The sequence below is a fragment of the Triticum aestivum genome, chromosome 2D (genome assembly GCF_018294505.1).
Source record: "Triticum aestivum cultivar Chinese Spring chromosome 2D, IWGSC CS RefSeq v2.1, whole genome shotgun sequence".
NCBI lineage: Eukaryota > Viridiplantae > Streptophyta > Magnoliopsida > Poales > Poaceae > Triticum > Triticum aestivum.
Genome location: NC_057799.1, coordinates 634,976,211 through 634,995,492, shown reverse-complemented (window position 1 = coordinate 634,995,492; position 19,282 = coordinate 634,976,211). Strand labels below are relative to the sequence as shown.

The window sequence follows — 19,282 nt, the reverse complement described above, 5'->3', positions numbered from 1 at the left end:
ATGAAGTGTCCGAGCCACACTTGAGCTTTCTCATTTATTTTTCCTCCGCGATCGCGGTTAGCAACTTGAACCTTTCATGTGTCATTGATAAAATATGCATGTGTGTAGTTCATTGTTTAATTTGTATTATTTCTAGCTAGTTAGTTTAACAAATGCATGATGGTTAATTACATACTTTATATAATAATAATGCAGATGAATCGGCAATGGATGTACGGTCCCTGACTCTCCGGCGAGTTCACTACGGGTTTGAAAGATTTCCTCGTAGTGGCAAATGCGAACAAGCAGCGAGGTTTTATTATCTGTCCATGTGCTGTCTGTAAGAATCAGAAGGGTTACTCCTCCTCAAGAGACGTTCACATGCACCTGCTTCGGCACGGTTTCATGCGAAGCTATAATTGTTGGACCAAGCATGGAGAAAGAGGGGTTAGAATGGAAGAAGATGAAGAAGGGGATGATATCGATGACAACTATCATGATCATTTCGGTGATACTTTCATGGAGGATGATGCTGAAGGTGGGGAAGGGTTAGGTGAAGGTGAAGAAGAGGCACATGATGAGCCCGCTGATGATCTTGGTCGGACCATTGCTGATACACGGAGACGCTGCGAAACTGACAAGGAGAGGGAGAATTTGGATCGCATGTTAGAGGATCACAAAAAGTCGTTGTACCCAGGATGCGATAATAGTCTGAAAAAGCTGGGCTGCACACTGGATTTGCTAAAATGGAAGGCACAGGAAGGTGTACCTGACTCATCATTTGAAAATTTGCTGAAAATGTTGAAGAATATGTTTCCGAAGAATAACGAGTTGCCCGCCAGTACGTACGAAGCAAAGAAGGTTGTCTGCCCTCTAGGTTTAGAGGTTCTGAAGATACATGCATGCATTAACGACTGCATCCTCTACCGCGATGAATACGAGAATTTGAATGAATGCCCTGTATGCACTGCATTGCGTTATAAGATCAGAGGCGATGACCCTGGTGATGATGTTGAGGGCGAGAAACCCAGGAAGAGGGTTCCCGCCAAGGTGATGTGGTATGCTCCTATAATACCACGGTTGAAACGTCTGTTCAGGAACAAAAAGCATGACAAGTCGTTGCGATGGCACAAAGAGGACCGTAAGTCTGACGGGGAGTTGAGACACACCGCTGATGGAACGCAATGGAGAAAGATCGACAGAGTGTTCAAAGATTTTGCAGCTGACGCAAGGAACATAAGATTTGGTCTAAGTACTGATGGCATGAATCCTTTTGGCGAGCAGAGCTCCAGCCATAGCACCTGGACCGTGACTCTATGCATCTACAACCTTCCTCCTTGGTTGTGCATGAAGCGGAAGTTCATTATGATGCCAGTGCTCATCCAAGGTCCAAAGCAACCCGGGAACGACATCGATGTGTACCTAAGGCCATTAGTTGATGAACTTTTACAGTTGTGGAGCAGACCTGGTGTACGTGTCTGGGATGAGCACAAAGAAGAGGAATTTGACCTACGAGCGTTGCTTTTTTTAACCATCAACGATTGGCCTGCTCTCAGTAACCTTTCAGGACAGACAAATAAGGGATACAATGCATGCACGCACTGCTTACATGAGACTGAAAGTGTACGTTTGGGTAATTGTAAGAAGAACGTGTACCTGGGTCATCGTCGATTTCTTCCCCGAAATCATAACGTAAGAAAGAAAGGCAAGCATTTCAATGAAGGCAGATCACCGGCCGAAGCCTGCGGAACGTACTGGTGCTGAGATATTTGATATGGTCAAGGATTTGAAAGTCATCTTTGGAAAGGGTCCTGGCGGACAATCAGTTCCGCGGGGAGTTGACGGGCACGCACCCATGTGGAAGAAGAAATCTATATTTTGGGAGCTAGAATATTGGAAAGTCCTAGATGTCCGCTCTGCAATCGACGTGATGCATGTTACGAAGAATATTTGCGTGAACCTGCTAAGCTTCTTGGGCGTGTATGGGAAGACAAATGATACAAAGGAAGCACGGCAGGACCAGCAACTTTTGAAAGACCCAGATGACCGGCATCCGGAATGGTTTCAAGGTCGTGCCAGCTACGCTCTTACCAAAGAAGAGAAGGTCATTTTTTGAATGCCTGAGCAGTATGAAGGTCCCGTCTGGCTTCTCGTCGAATATAAAGGGAATAATAAACATGGCGGACAAAAAGTTCCTAAACCTGAAGTCTCACGACTGCCACGTGATTATGACGCAATTGCTTCCGATTGCTTTGAGGGGGCTCCTACCGGAAAATGTTCGAGTAGCCATTGTGAAGCTATGTGCATTCCTCAATGCAATCTCTCAGAAGGTAATCAATCCAGAAGATCTACCACGGTTACAGAACGATGTGGTCCAATGCCTTGTCAGTTTCGAGTTGGTGTTCCCACCATCCTTCTTCGATATTATGACGCACGTCCTGCTCCACCTAGTCGAAGAGATTTCCATTCTCGGTCCTGTATTTCTACACAATATGTTCCCCTTTTAGAGGTTCATGGGAGTATTAAAGAAATATGTTCGTAACCGTGCTAGGCCAGAAGGAAGCATCGTCAAGGGCTATGGAAATGAGGAGGTAATTGAGTTCTGTATTGACTATGTTCCTGACCTTAAGCCGATTGGTATTCCTCAATCGCGGCACGAGGGGAGACTAAGTGGAAAAGGTACGATCGGAAGGAAATCAATGATATGTATGGACGGTCATTCTATGACTAAAGCACACCACACAGTTTTGCAAAATTCCAGCTTGGTGGCTCCGTACTTCGAGCAGCACAAGAATATTTTACGCTCGGACAACCCGGGGAAGCCTGAATCCTAGATTAGAAAGGCCCACATGGAGACTTTCGGCAGTTGGTTGCGAAAACATTTAATGAATGACAATGATGTTGGAGATCAGCTGTACATGTTGGCCAAGACACCATCTTCGACTATAACGACTTTCCAAGGGTACGAGATAAATGGGAATACATTTTACACCATCGCCCAAGATAAAAAGAGCACCAACCAAAACAGTGGTGTCCGCTTTGATGCAGCAACCGAGAATGGGCAAAAGGTCACATATTATGGTTACATAGAGGAGATATGGGAACTTGACTATGGACCCTCCTTTAAGGTCCCTTTGTTCTGGTGCAAATGGTTCAAGCTAACAGGAGGTGAGGTAAAGGTGGACGAGCAATACGGAATGACAATGGTGGATTTCAACAATCTTGGTTACCTTCACGAACCATTCGTCCTTGCCAAAGATGTCGCTCAGGTTTTTTATTTGAAGGACATGAGTAGCAAACCGAGGAAACGGAAAGATAAGAAAACGATCAGTACATCATGCGATGATCCAAAGCGCCACATTGTTCTTTCAGGGAAAAGAAACATCGTGGGAGTGGAGGACAAGACAGACATGTCAGAAGATTATAATATGTTTGGTGAAATTCCGCCCTTCAAAGTGAACACTGACCCAAGCATTAAGTTAAATGATGAGGATACTCCATGGATACGGCACAATCGTAAGCAAGCAGGGACACAAGGGAAGAATTGATGTGTAATAATTTATTGTACCAAACTTTGTTGAATGGATCATGTGAATTAAAACGTACGATGGCGAATCCGGATGATTTGTATTTGATATATTATTTGTATTTTTAAGATTTTAAAATGAATTAGTTTTATTTTATTGAATTTTTTGATATATTATTTCTATTTTTAAGATTTTAAAATGAATTAGTTTTATTTTTCTGAATTTTTTGATATATTATTTCTATTTTTAAGATTTTAAAATGAATTAGTTTTATTTTTCTGAATTTTTTGATATATTATTTCTATTTTCTGAAAAGTATATGAAAAAGGACTTTTAGTCGCGGTTCGTGACACGAACCGCGACTAAAGGCTCTTTCCGCGCGGGAACGAAAGCGGCGCGAAAGAACCTTTAGTCCCGGTTGGGGAGACCAACCGCGACTAAAGGTACCCTTTAGTCGCGGTTGATGTCCCCAACCGGGACTAAAGGGTACCTTTAGTCGCGGTTGCCCAACCGGGACTAATGCTCTGTCTATATATACAGCACTTAGTAAATTTTCCCCCACCTCCCATTCTCCTCTCTACGCCGACGCCCTGCCCCGACGCCGATCGACGCCGGCGCCCTGCCCCCAGTGAGCTCCGCCGCCCCCCACTTCCCCTGCCCTACGACGCCGCCCTTGCCCTGCACTGCCGCCGCCGCCCCTGCCCTGCCCCTGCGCGCCGCCGCCGCCCCTGCCCTGCCGCCGCCGCCCCTGCCCTGCCCCTGCGCGCCGCCGCCGCCCCTGCCCCTGCGCGCCGCCGCTGCCCCTGCCCCTGCGCGCTGCTGCCGCCACCGCTGCCCCTGCCCTGCCCGCCGCCCGCCGCCGCCTGCCTGCCGTCCTCCGCCTCCCGCCGCCGCCTGCCGTCCTCCGCCGCCCGCCGCCGCCTGCCGTCAACAAACGGAAAGAGAGAGCAGAGAGGAAAAAGAAAAGGAAAAAGAAAAGGAAAGAGAGAGCAGACAGGAAAAAGAAAAGGAAAGAGAGAGCAGAGAGGAAAAAGAAAAGGAAAAAGAAATCTGCTACGTTGGTACAAGCAATTCATAACATGGGCCGACAAAGAATATATTTATGCGGATGTTACAGAGGAGCATCACACCAAACGGTACTCTGTACAAGTTCATATGAGTGAATTGTTCCAGCTGTTCAATCTGCGCGAGCTCGACAAATCTATCCTGAGTTGCTACGTTCTGTAAGTGATTTATTTCTACCTCATCTCGTTCTTCATTGCCTGCACTATATTGTTGCGTACGCTATTATGCAGATTGAAGATTTGAGAATGCAAAATAAGAAACATCCATGATGTTGGGTTCATTGACCCACATATCGTTAATGGACATGTGTTACAAAATCACCCCGAAGACATGGAGAAAGACTTGTACAAGTTTCTTAGAAAGCATCAACTCAAAAGTCATATTCTATTTCCTTACCATTTTGGGTGAGTGTTTCTCTCTTGTGCCCATTCTCTTTTGTTTACTCTATGCATGGTATGTCTAATCGATGAGTTATGCATGACTGTGCATGTAACGTGTCCGCAGGTTCCACTGGATTCTGCTAAATATTGAACTTCACACCTCCAGAGTTCTAATCATGGACTCTATGGATTCGGATCCAAAGCGTTGGGCCGACATGAGAAAAATGCTGCAAAAGTAATTATTTTCAATCATTTGAGCTCTATATCGATCGGTCTCTTTCGTTCATTTCCTAATATCAAGTAACTAATAACTCCCTTGTTCATTTAATTTTCTTTGCCCTGCAGGGTTTGGAGACGGTTCTCAGAAGAAATTGTCGGTGAATTCAAACATGAGCTAGATTTTAGAAGGTTAGTTAATGTGGATAAGCAGCCACCGGGGACCAATCTATGTGGATACTATGTTTGTGAGAACATCCGGAGACACACCTCTGAGCGGAAGGCATCGGATAGCGTGCGGAAGGTGACGGATAACTTGCGGAGGAGGCTTAGTCCAGAAGCTCGCTTCCGACCAATTCAAGATGAATTAGCAGGATTTTTCATGAGGGAAGTCATCAATCCTAAAGGAGAACACTATACCGAGGACGAAGAAATTTATATGCATACCCGAGATTGAAACTTGTTCGAAGTTGTATATGGTCATCCATCCTAATTGTGTATGGAAACTTGTTCGAAGTTGTATATGGTCACCCGAGATTGAATATATATTATATATTTCTCTTGAATTCTTCTTGTTTGAAATTTCATATGCATGTATATAGTAGCGTAGAATATGTGTACTGAAACTTCATCAAAATTAAAATAAAACACAAAATAGAATATAAAAGAAATAAAACACTACAAATTAAAAAGAACTAAAACCCTAAACCTGCGGAGGAGGCCTTTAGTCCCGGTTAGCCACGAGAACCGGGACTAAAGGTCCTCCGCCCCGACGGACTCCTGGCGCCCACGTGGACGGGCCTTTAGTCGCGGTTCGTGAGAGGCGCGACTAAAGGGAGGTTTTAGTCGCGCATATTTAGTCCCAGTTGCACAGCCGGGATTAATGATCTTTGCGAACCCGGACTAAAGGCCCATTTTCTACAAAGGCAGCAGCGCAGACGAGCAGGGCGCGGCTGGAGTAGCGCGCGGGGCGCGGCTATAGGCGTACTGGAGCATCGCGCAGAGGCGCGCGAGGCTGCAACTACATCAGTACACACAGGTGACGTGAACGTGAAGCTTCAGCCTCGGCGAGCAACGACGCGCGGGGGCACGGATCGAAGCCGGGAATGGGGGGAATCGGAGGAGGAGCTCACCGCGAGCTCGAAGATGTGGTCGGGGAGGCCGGAGGTGGACCGGAGCCACGGCAAACGACGTCGGACACTGGCGATGTACCGACGAAGATGTGCTCGATGCCGAGCGTACCAGCCATCCTAGCTCGAGCCCTTAGGTGAGGGCGAAGGAGAAGACGATGGAGGAGCTCATGGACGTCTTGGCGCGACGAGGTGAGGCCGGTGGCCACGGGATCGAGAAGGCAGCGACAACTGTGGTCTCGGGTGCGGACGAAATCGAGAGGCGGAGAGGGAGACGAGGGGGATGGGCGTTAGGGTTTGCCAGGGGTCGCGGGCGTCGGACTTAACCGCCAGGGAGGGCCGCGGGATGGCCAGCACCTGGCCGGGCGCACCCATGGCCGTGGGATGGCTGCCACGGCCTCCCCTGCCTCCTGTAGCGATAGGTTGAAGGAGCTGCGGGTGGGCTGGGGCTGTTTTGCTAAATGGGCCAAGGGGCCCAGTAGATTAGGTTTCTTATCTTTTTATTAGTAGGTTCCCCTTTTTCCTTTCTGTTTTCTTAGTTACTATTGTTTTGTATCTAGTTTAGGAACTAAATGATTTTAGTTCATTGTGCAAACTATCATATAAATTCTAGGCAATATTTTGGGCTATTCCAACAAGTGTCAAATATTTTTGGATAGTTTACAAATTTATTTAAATTAGATTGTTTCAATAAAAGCTTATGAGTCAGTTTTAAAATGTTTAGTGGCACTTGCATATTTTGAAAAATGTTAATTCTTACATGAAAATTAGCTAGTGAATATTTTCAGCGCAACCTACATTTTTATTTTACCTTTTGAAACATTTAAATTTTCAAGTTGCATTCGAATTTGAATTTGAACTGGTTTTCAATAAGAGTCGATTAAGCTTAAAAAAGGTGACTTGGCATCATTTGCCAGGGTTTACAGTAGCTTAATTATTGGGGTGTTACATTACCGGAACCCCCCGGGGGCTTAATGGGCCAAGATGGGCCTTGGTGGAAGAGAGGAGAGGCGGCCAGGGCAAGGGCCGCGCGCCCCTCCCCCCTAGTCCGAATAGGACAAGGAGAAGGGAGCGACGCCCCCCCTTCCTTCTTCTCCTCCTCCTCTTTCCCCCCTCTCAAGTCCTAATCCAACTAGGAAAGGGGGGAGTCCTACTCCCGGTGGGAGTAGGACTCCTCCTGGCGCGCCCTCTCTCCTGGCCGGTCGCACCCCCCTTGCTCCTTTATATACGGGGGCAGGGGGGCACCCTAGAGATACATCAATTGATCGTTTGATCTTTTAGCCGTGTGCGGTGCCCCCCTCCACCATAGTCCACCTCGATAATACTGTAGCGGTGCTTAGGCGAAGCCCTGCGTCGGTAGAACATCATCATCGTCACCACGCTGTCGTGCTGACAAAACTCTCCCTCAACACTCGGCTGGATCGGAGTTCGAGGGACGTCATCGGGCTGAACGTGTGCTGAACTCGGAGGTGCCGTACGTTCGGTACTTGATCGGTCGGATCGTGAAGACGTACGACTACATCAACCGCGTTGTGCTAACGCTTCCGCTTTCGGTCTACGAGGGTACGTGGACAACACTCTCCCCTCTCGTTGCTATGCATCACCATGATCTTGCGTGTGCGTAGGATTTTTTTTGAAATTACCACGTTCCCCAACAGGATCCCCGTGGCTTGCCACGTGATTTCTCGACTTTTAGCATCAAGGGGTTGACTCTCTCCCCCTAAAGTCGGGAAAAAATCCTCGTCAAAAATGCAATCAGCAAAACGAGCCGTGTGACAGTCACCTGTCATGGGGTCCAGATACCTGATTATGGACACAGTCTCATAACCAACGTATATCCCCGACTTATGGAGCGGGCCCATCGCCAATCGCTGAGGGGGTGGTATTGGTACATATACCTGGCAACCGAACCTACGAAGGTGGGAAATTTTCGGTGCCGACCCGTGCACAAGTTGAACAGGAGAGTGGATGTTGTAGGCCGACGGTCGAAAGTTAATGAGATTAGCCGCGTGTAACACCGCGTGGCCCCAACATGTAGTTGGTAAATTACAACCCTGAAGGAGCGGTCGGGCAATGAATTTAATTCTTTTAATCAATGCCTCGGCAAGTCCATTTTGTGTATGAAAATGTGGTACCGAGTGCTCAACTTTGATTCCCATTGCCATGCAATAATCATCGAACGCCTTTGAAGTAAATTCTCCGGCGTTGTCCATTCAAATAGACTTTATACGATAATCCGGGAAATTATTCCTCATTTGTATGATCTGTGAGATCAATTTTGCAAAGGCATGGTTCCGTGTTGACAGCATGCAAACATTGGACCATTTAGAGGAAGCATCAATGAGCACCATGAAATACCGAAACGGCCCCGTGAGGGGCTGAATTGGACCGCATATGTCCCCTTGGATACGTTCCAAGAACGCGGGGATTTCATCCCTCACCTTGAGGGGCGATGGCCTAATGACTAACTTCCCCTTAGCGCATGCGGAGCACACGAAATCATCGGGATTCGGGAAGTTCTTCACGTTAACATTATGGCCACGCGAGTTGTTAATTATATTTCTCATCATCCTAAGTCCGGGGTGGCCTAACCTATCGTGCCAGAGGCAGAAGAGTTCAGAGCTTCTAAAGACGGTCTTGAGGGTAGTGTACACGGGCGGTGCTACTATCTTAGTGTAGTATAGCCCTGTGTCAAACGAAGGAAGCCTTTCTATAACATGTTTACCACCTGCATCCCGCTTTGTGATGAGTAGGCACTCCTTGCTGTTTTTATCATCGGTCTCAGCATGAAAACCATTAGCGCGGATGTCTCTAAAGCTCAAAAGAGTACGAGTCGACTCTGGGTACAACAACGCATCATTAATGATCAAAGTTGTTCCCATAGGGAGTAAAATAGTGGCTCGTCCGAAGCCAACTATGTGAGAACCGCAGCCGGCGATTGTCATAATACTTCCCGGAGATTTTTTAATGGACTCAAAGTACTTAGTTTCTCGTAAAATGGTATGAGTGGTGGCGCTATCGGCAAGGCACGTTTCCTCCATTCGGGCGCCACACGCGTTCTAAAATATGACATCTAATTAATGTAATGAGGAAGAAAATACATTAAAAATAAATGCACACATCTCAGAACATAACATGCTATCATGTATAAATAATGGAATAAATGAATAAATGTCATCCAATCACCAAAGTAAAGAATAATTTTATGCTCTCATAGAGCTTACAACCAAATCGAATTTATTCAAATTTATTGTATCAAATCACGGAATCATGATAACCAAAGAGGTATGCTAAGTAGACTCGGTGAAGAAGCCATTGACTTCAGCCGCAATCTCCATACTAGTGAGCTGATCCTCCTTAGAAATCATCTTGGAGGCAGCATCAACATCTAGTTGCGGCACCGCCGAGGCGACCATGTGGTCAACCTCCATGGCAACGTGGGCGTCCTTAGAGACCGCCAAAGCCGCCACGATGGGCACCACGGGGGTCGCCTTTATGGGCGCAGCAAGGGGCGTAGAGATCATCACGGGTGCCGCCACGGGCGCCGGTGGTGCTCCCTCCTAAACCAAGGCGAGGTGCGTCTCACGCGCCTTCCGAGCCTTATATGCATCAACGACCTCCTGTGGTGCGCGGCACTGGCGGGAGAAATGCTCCACCGAGCCACAACGGAAGCAGTCCTGAGGCCTCTGCCCTCCCTTGCCCGGCTTGTTCTGCTTAGCCGGGGCGGGGGGGGGGGGGGGGTGAGGGCCCTTCTTCTTGCCCTTCCGGCCCCTCTTTTTCTGTTGAGGCTTGCGGACTTTGAGAGCGTTCACCTCCTGGCGAGAACTCCCCCCAAGTGGTTGCGCGACAAAGTTCTTTTTGAGAACCTCGTCCTGCGCCTCTGCCACCTGGAGGACGTCAATCAACTCTGAATACCTCGTGTAGTTCCCCTGGCGGTAGTTCCGTGAGGACTGGACCGCGTCGGGTGGAAAGTGGATAGGGTTTTCTCAATCTTCTGGGAGTCTGTAATCTCAGTACCACACAACCGAAGAATCGTACAAATCCGGTGCAGAGCCGAATTGTACTCCCCAACCGTCTTGAAGTCCGCAAACCTCAGACGGATCCACTCTGCCTCTACACGTGGCTTCACAGTGTACTTCAGCCGCTCAAACCGCTGCTTAAGAGCGGTCCAAAGGCCAGAAGCACTGCGCTCAGCCATATACTCATCTTTCAGAGTAGGTGACAGGTGATGACGGAGAAAGTGCAGAGCCTGCGCATTCTCAATTTCGAACTTGGGATCAGTGGCGGCCAGCTGGACCCCCTTACCGATCGCCCTCAGGAGGGTTTTGCCCTGGAGAAAAATCTCGCAGTCCGAGGACCATGACAGGTAGTTCAGCCCTGTCTGGGCCAACTCAGGAAACTCCTTGTTGACAATTCCGGCCATCTGCGATTTATGCAAAAATCATGAGATTACAGCAGGTAATCTTTTGCACAAAGCGATATTGATAAACTTATTCAATAAAATGACGTTCCATTATCTAAAACATGCTATTATATGACTTACTAAATGATTAAGAGTGCTAAACAATTAATCTACACTAGTAAAATCATACAATAATATCATGTTACAAAAGATAGCATGTTAAGCGCATCTAGTATGTGAAAACTAGCCCTAAAATTGAATTCCCGTGGCATTTTAAAGCCCAAATACGCATTTTCAGAGAAAACAGGCAGTTCCAGGGGCTTCTACGCGAAATATTACAGCAGGAATAAAAACTCACGTAAAAACTGGAAACTACAAGGGCTAAACCGCCTATTTCCGCGCTGCAGCCGGCGCCACTTTTTTTTATTGCAGAGACTCCACGGCTGCGGCCCACCAGGGCCCAGCAGCCAGCGGGCCGGCCCATGCGCTGCTCGGCCTGTCCCGCAGCGACGCTAGGGGAAACCCTAGCGCCCGCATTGTTGGCTGCGGCGGCGGCTCGGTGGCTGGCCAGCTCACATGGCCGCGGCTGGCGCCACCCGACGGCGGCCAAGCCGGCCAGCGGGGCGACGCGGCCAGAGGCGCGGCGCGGCCAGCGCACGAGGCCACGACGTCGGCAGATCGAGCCCCGGCGACGGCAACTGGCCGTGCACGGACTCGGCCGAGGCGACGACCAGCGCGGCGCGGCCAAGGCAGCTGGCCACGCCACGCAACGGCGTCGGCAGCGGCTACGGTGGCCATGGTCATGGCCATGCGACGGGGCAGCGGCCATCGGGGCGTGCTGCTGCGAGCACGCGCTAGCGAGACGGGGCGGGGCTGCGCAGCGCGGCCAGCGGGGCCGCGGCCAGCAGGGCGGCGCGGGCGACCAGCAGGGTCGCGGACAGCACGGCGTCATCTGGACGCCGGCCTCGGGATGCGACCTTCGTCGCGTTCATCCGGAAAAACGACGGCGCATGGCACATCTGGTGCTTTTGCTGCGGTACCGCGATCATCTGGATCGCGATCTGTACCGACTCCCTATAGTGCAGTCAACAAGTTCCTCTTAGTCCAAGAACATAGACATTGGTCGGCGACGCGTTCGTCCGCTCGGTTCTTGGGAGGAAAATCCACACCATAGGTAGATTAAATATGAAAAATAATCTAATCGCAAAAACGGAATCGTAGTAACGAAAGGAATCCATTTTTGCAAAAGTGGGGATCGGATCTTATACCTCCGCGGGATCGACGAAAGCCTGCGTGATGCAGGCGTGCACAGGCTTGACGGAGAGTTGATGGAGCGAAGCGTGCTGATAACTTGTTCCGCAACTCCGCCGACGAGTCCGGTCCGAGGTTGCGGGGCGAGAGCGAGTGTCGTAGACGAAGTAGTCGAAGTAGTCAAACATGTGAAAGTAAATGACACGGAGAGATATGGAGGAGACCAGCTTTATTAATCAATGATCAGGTGTTACAATGATGGCTCCTCGTTGCTTTATATAGGGACTAGGGGGTTAAGGGATAAGTACCCACTTAACGTAAAGAGGGGAAACGGGAGGGGCTATCCCGAGCGCTTCGTGCGCTAGCCGCCGCCACCATCGTGGTGGCCCCGGTTTCCCAACAGACACTTCGGCTGGGGCAGGCTGTCAAAATGAGAAGTCGCTTCGTACAACCCAGCCGGTCATCCACTCGTTCCTCCTAGTTAGCCGGTAACTGAATGCTTATGTGGCCGTTCTGTATGGCATTAGGCCTCTTGTTGGTCCCTCATGTAAGCCAATAATGGAACGATGATGTGGCAGTGCTGCTGAGGTGGATAGGCTGCATGTCAAGAGAAATAGTATAGTGGGGATGAACTATTTAGGTATTATAGATTGGGCATAACCTTTGGAATAGGGTTGTTTCAGCCAATTTTGGTAGATCATATGGCACAACAAGCATCTATTTTAGAAAGGCTCTTCATGCCATAGGCGAGCTTCGTAATGGTTATATAAGGACACCATCATTGGAAACCCCCGTAAAAATTGCAAGAAATCATCGATTTGACCCATATTTTAAGGTAATTTCAGAAACTATTCCTTAGCTATCTAGGCTATATGATATGCCATTTAATACTGGTCACTATAAAGGATTGTATTGGAGCTATCGATGGTACACATGTGTGAGCAGGTATTACCAAAGATGTGGAGCCTTCTTTTCATGGTAGGAAAGCCTTTACCACTCAAAATGTGATGGCAGCAGTAGATTTTAACCTCCGCTTCACATATGTTTTGGCTGGATGGGAAGGGTCCGCACACGACGCGACCGTTTTAGCTGATGCATTAACTCGTGAGAGAGGCTTACAAGTACCACATGGTAAGAAATTGACGTAGATAGAAATTGTCCATATGTTACTGCCTTAAGAAACCATTATAACCAATATCTTTTTTATTTTTTAGGAAAGTACTACCTAGTTGATGCCGGTTATGGAGCCAAGCCAGGGTTCTTGCCACCTTTTCGTGGCGTGAGGTACCATTTGAATGAGTGGGGCAACAATCCGGTACAAATTGATAAGGAGCTATTCAACCTTAGGCACTCATCTCTACGGGTTAGAGAGGGCTTTTGGATCTCTCAAGAGGCGTTTCAAAATTTTAGATGATGCCAAACTGTTCTTCACTTGCCCGGTCCAAGTCGACATTGTTATAGCTTGTTGTGTTCTTCATAATTATGCACTACACAAGGGATTGGTGAATTCATTATACCAGAAGTGACATGGACCACCCAACCAATTTGAACATCAAGGCAACAATTAAGTGACAATAGGGCCTCGGTAGACCATAGGCTACAAATTGCCGCCCAAATGTGGGAAGATAGGCAACTCATGTATGCAAATTTATGAGTGCACCGCACTATGTATTTGTAATGCTTAAGGAACTACCTTTGTATTTATTTGATGGCTGGACAAATTGTGGTATTTATTATGTCAAACAATATATTTGTGATGATTTCATCCATTTTATTGCAACATTTTGATGGCTGGGCAGATTGTATTTTATATGTTTAAATCGTGTGTTTGTGATGATTTCATCCATTTTATTGCAACATTTTGATGGCTGGGTAGATTGTATCTTTTATATGTTAAAATCATGTGTTTGTGATGATTTCATCCATTTTATTGCAACATTTTGATGGCTGGGCAGTTGTACCTTAAAAACTTCGATGCTTTAATCCATTTTTTTGCAATTTTTGATGGCTGAACAGAAATGGACAATGTTGAAGTTACCGCTGCAAGTGGGAACTCTGAGAAAAGTGGGGTCATGGTATGGACCACTTCCATGACCAACACTATGCTAGGTTTTTTGGCTGACCTTGTTGCTAAAGGGAAGAGAACTTCTAGCGGATTCAGGGAGACACATCTCAAACAATGTGCTGTTGTTTTGAACGAGAAATTCAAGCTAGCTATCACCTTTGATCGAGTTAGAAACCATCTCAAGAAGTGGAGGAAGATTTGGGTCAGGGTTGTCAATTTGAAGAATTTAAGTGGAACTGTATGGGATGAAGATACCTGCACAATTAGGCTCAGCGAAGAACACTATGCAGGTCACTGTTTGGTAAGCTTTCTTGTACTATGAACAATATCATCCCATTTTCTGCCTTCATTATGCCAATGACTTGCAAATTTTTTGTAGACCCACAAACCCGATGCTCCCTTCTTGAATAACCCAATTGAACACTATCATGCCATGGCGACCATTTTTGGAACAACCGGGGCTAAGGGGCTGGAAATGATCTCCTTTCTATTGACGTTGATGATGAGGAGAATGGTGAGATCAACACGTCACCACAAGTTGGTGAGTCTTCTCACCCCAAAGGACCACCAAAAAATAAGGCCAAGGTGGTGAAAGTTCTAGAGGATCCACTAGGTGCCATTCTCAAATATGGTTTTAAACTTGTGGCTGAAGCTCTTGTGAAATCTGGTGGGGATGATGATGATATACCCGATGACCTTTGGGATGTAGTCTCTAGTTTGAAAGAATTTGATGAAGAGCACCTTGCCCACTACTATGCTTATCTTGTTGACAACCCCAAGACGGCAAGAGACTTCATGAAACTTTCCGAAACCAACAAATCTGTTTGAGTGAGTAGGTATGTGAAGAAGAACTTCTAAATTCGACATGGTTGTATGGTTGTCAAATATGTGAACTTGACTTGTATGGCTGTAGTGCCATTGGGTTGCTTTAGGATATTTGGAATGTGAACATGTATGGCTGTATGTGAGAGACATGTATTGGCTGATTGCTTTTGGATGTGCCAAATGAACTTGCTACCTGATTGCTACCTTATGATATTATTGCTGAAAATTGAGTTCTATGTCAATATATATTATTATGTTGTTTTTCTTGAAAATACAAATGAAATGCTGCCGAATTTTTGAATTTTTGTTATTGTATTTTTCATTCCATTCTTCCAAACCAAACACCGGAACGGAACCAACCCGTTCTACTTTTTTGCACCTACTAAACACAGGAACAGAACCGACCCATTCCTTTGGAATGGAACCATTCCATTCCATGACAGTTGGTTCCTCAACCAAACACACCGCAAGATTTCAAAACCATCGAACGGCCACTACCACTGTCAAAACGAGCCGTCGACGCGCCGTTGTCGCCGCTCCCCTACTGGAGCCGACTTGACCTTGTTGATGATACCCGGAAAGTATTCATGCACATGCCCCTAATGACCAGCGCCCTGAAACTGCAGTCCGGGCCGTTGAGCCCTTGCATAGATCTAAAGCATCTAACACCGAAACTCGCCACATGACGAGAAATGCTAACCTCGCAGCCCCAAGGAGACGGTAGGAATCTACTTTAGAGCTCCGTCAACTACGTCCAAACCGACAAACTTGAGGATGATCGAAACACAAAAGACAAAACTCAAAGAAGAAGCGGCGCCATCCGCTTGAGCGTCGCACCTGCGAGGACGAAAAAATCCTAACCTAAACTACTAAGCAGGCGATTGGCTGGCGAAGGTAGAAGACACGTGGTCATGGGTTGAGGAGACACTGGAATCACTGGATACCCCCTACAAAATCAAATTATAGTGTATGATATTTAACCGGGAAATGCATTAGTACACCACTACATGAAAATAGCATTAAAAAAATATCAGAAGGTTTCAAAAAATTCTGAAATTTTGGGATATAAAACATGGGTGTCCGTTGTAAAACTGTGTTCATTTTCGCGCGGAATGGGTGCCCGTGGTATCGGCGGCGCATGAGTTACGGTCCGACATATGATACATCCATTTTTTTCTATACATGCGATTTTTTTGTCTTTTTACTGACATTACCACGGCCACTCATTTCCCCACGAAACTGAACACGGGTGTACAACAAACAATATATATTTTTTAACTTTCCGTTTTCAATGCTATATTCATATAGGGCGAGGTGTGTGCCACCCGAGAGCCACAAATCCTCTTCCATATTTAACCTTAATTTTGTACTTAATGCTACTTCTGGACTATTTGTTGGGTTTATAATTACGTTCAAGGCAGATTCTACTACTTTAGTGTAATTTTTCCAAATTATGTATATCAATGCATTAATGTTTGGCACCACTTGTGCTCTGGTCCTAGGTTCATCACTGTAAGGATAGAGGGTCCGGCTCGACGCATGAACCCCAAGCTTGATGGTTGCTCTAGTTTCAGCGAGGAAAGTCGCCGGCTAGCCCGAGCGCGGCTTGTCAGGTGTGACATCATTAAGATGATGGTCAAGATAGTGTGTACCTCATCATTGAACCATCTCTACTCGCTTGGAGGCTAGAGGTTGAAGGATTTTGTTTAAGGCTTTAAGCAGTCATGCCTGCACCGTAAGTCTAGTATTTTCGTTCAATTATTGTCATAAGTGAAACTTTGTGAGACTGAGTGCAAGATAATGTCTCACAGCACTTTCAGTTTCAGGTCAGACTAAAATGCGCAAGATAGTAAGCCAAAATCCCAAGGTACAGTGTGCAAGATCGTGCCCACATCCAAGGTACAATGTGCAACATTTGTCATGCCCAAATCCTAGACCATTATATTATATTACAACGAACAATCGTCTCACAACAAAGGCCCACCACAAGCTTACAACGGAGCTGAGAAAACACAGGACCAAATAAACGACATGCTAGTACACAGGGGAGTGGCATGATTTATTTAGCGAGCACCACTTTGGACAACTTTGGGCTAAACAGAGAGCACCTCTCTCCCATCCATGGCTTAGCACACATTACCCAGACAGCCCCTGCTACTTGCCACCGGCATGTGTGCCAGAGGTGGAGAGCAGGGACCAAGCAACGGTGACCTGCATCTTGCAGAAACGAAGATCACACATGCCAACGCTCGTCCCGGACATCTTGGGCTCGAAGACGGCCTGATTTCTCGTAAGGAAACCGACGCGGCGCGCCTGCACGGACACCATGAGCTTATCCCTCCCGCCCAGCTCTGCGCAAACAACGCGCCTGGAGAGCTCAAACATGCCGTCCGGACCGATGGGCATCGTTCCATCTGGACAGTCAAGCAGCAACATCTTGGTATCTTTTATGCTGTCGGTGCAGGAGAAGACCTGCCCCTGGTGACCGTCCGGCCACGACCCGTCGACGAGCTGGACAGTGACGGTGGCCTCGACCGAATGCCGCAGAGGCGCGAGCGCAAACTCGAGCGTACAATGCTTGTAGGGGATGCGTATACAAATACTGTCTTCTCGACGAGATCCCTGGTGGAAATAGAAGACTTTGGAAGCCAGCACTTGATCTGCAAGTTCAGTTTTGCTCTTTGCCATCAGCTGTACTTCGAAGGTGACCAGACCAGCCAACAAGACTGCGCGAGACGGGCCTGTTAACAGCAAAACTGGATCCTGCAATGCAAGCATAACCGCTAATTAGTTATCTGACAGACTGCTCGAGATACCTTGTTCCTTCCAAATAACAAAGCATAGAAATTAAATGGTATTGCCCACTACACCCTGGAGCTAGATACATACACAAGTCCACTGGGAGGGGGAATACGATTTCAGCAGATTATGATGCTGAATATTACTAGCTAGCAGCAAAAGGATGGGGAAAAAAGGTAAACAAACAAACACCTTTTTGGTAAGGATTTGGCAGTTATCCCTGGTGCGCCTGAAGAGAAAGTTGCGATTATGATCTGCCCCGCCTCTGGTGGCAACGAAGCCATAGACATGAAGTGGCCACCAGAGACCGTCTTTCAGGTCAGTAACTCTGACAGAGAAGATCTGCAAGGTGCTGGCTGGAACAGCATTCTCTGGGATAGGTCCAGATGTATAGCGCATGGGACCAAGGGCAGCTGCAAGAAGCCAGATTAAGTGATTAGATGGATCAAAGATACTTTGGATAGCAATGCCAGCTTACTTACTATCAGGAAGATGGTCTGTTTGTTCATCTTATAATTTATATAGTTACACTGAATTAACTATAGTTCATCTTATAATCAGGAAGATGGTTTGTTTGTTCATCTTGCAATTAGCTATTGTTACACTGAATTAACCAGGAATCGCATCACGCACGCTACGTAAATCGCATGTCGGATTGTGCCGGAACTTGATTTGACACTAGCTTGATGGAAAGATAAAGTGAGTTGAGATGCGTAGGCACAGACAGTTTTGTTCTTACTTTCGTCGTCGAAGGAGCCGCAGACGCCGCCGAAGGAGGTATCCCAGGCAAGACGGTTGATGGGGATCGCACCCTCATCTTTCTCGTCGTCTCGAGGTGGAGGATTCTTCTTCCCAGGCACTGAATTGAACGAATCGCGAAGAAGTTGGCGCTCCCGCCTTGCCCTTTCGCCGCCTATCCGGTTCGCATCGCGAAGACCTCGGCCCTCCCGCCGGGTGCTTGCCCCGACCTTGCTGCTGCTGCTGACCTCCTTCCCGGTCGTCGCAACCCCGCGAGTTCCGCCGGCCGGTCTTGATGCGCCATCTTCGTCGATGGTGTAGATCTTGAACCCCGCGAATCCGCTGCTCATCGTCTCCATCTCCGCCGCTCCGCCGCGCCGCCGCTCAATCAATCGATGGTGGTTAGGGTTTCCTCGGGTGCTGCTTTCCCTTCGCTATAGCTTTTCTCTCTTTCTTACTTTTTTTTTACGGGGCGGTTGGCTATACCTTTGTGTACGGGTGGGCCGTGGACGATAGGCCTTTGTTCTCAACAAATTCGACACAACCGCGAAGGAGGGGCATTGTCCTAAGGGCACCCCCAGATGGCCGGCCCAGCCGCGCGGGAGGCCAGCCGCCTGGAGTGTTCTTTTTTTTCTTTCTGTTTTATGTTCTCATTTTTGCTTTATTTTCGTAATTTTCTTTATATTTTAAAAATATTCTACACACACACACATCTATATACATATATTATAAATAAACACTCTTTAAAACACATTTGAAAAAAATTGAACAACTATCTAGAAAATGTTGAATAAATATTAAAAAATATTGAACATGTATTTGAAAATGTTGAATAAGTACTAAAAATGTTGAACAAGGTCTGAAAAATATTGAATAATTATTAAAAAAATATTGAACAAGTGTAC

General features: G+C 47.2%; 1 protein-coding gene across 1 annotated transcript; it reads right to left on the bottom strand.

The window, feature by feature from the left end:
• Positions 1 to 16,740: 16,740 nt before the first annotated feature.
• LOC123050615 (uncharacterized) lies at positions 16,741 to 18,846 on the bottom strand. The gene is made up of 3 exons (XM_044473383.1): positions 18,379 to 18,846; positions 17,832 to 18,052; positions 16,741 to 17,603 (listed from the first exon to the last, which is right to left on the bottom strand). Exons 1-3 carry the CDS (start codon positions 18,734 to 18,736, stop codon positions 16,995 to 16,997), a joined length of 1,188 nt encoding a protein of 395 aa, XP_044329318.1. The 5' UTR covers positions 18,737 to 18,846; the 3' UTR covers positions 16,741 to 16,994.
• Between the last annotated feature and the right edge of the window lie 436 nt (positions 18,847 to 19,282).

Excerpts from the sequence above, each read along its gene's own strand:
- LOC123050615 (XM_044473383.1), bottom strand. The coding sequence starts at position 18,736 with ATGGAGACGATGAGCAGCGGATTCGCGGGGTTCAAGATCTACACCATC. Across the intron at positions 18,053-18,378 it reads CGGCTCCTTCGACGACGAAA|CTGCCCTTGGTCCCATGCGC; the intron begins GTAAGAACAAAA and ends GGCTTCTTGCAG. Across the intron at positions 17,604-17,831 it reads GCCAAATCCTTACCAAAAAG|GATCCAGTTTTGCTGTTAAC; the intron begins GTGTTTGTTTGT and ends CTTGCATTGCAG.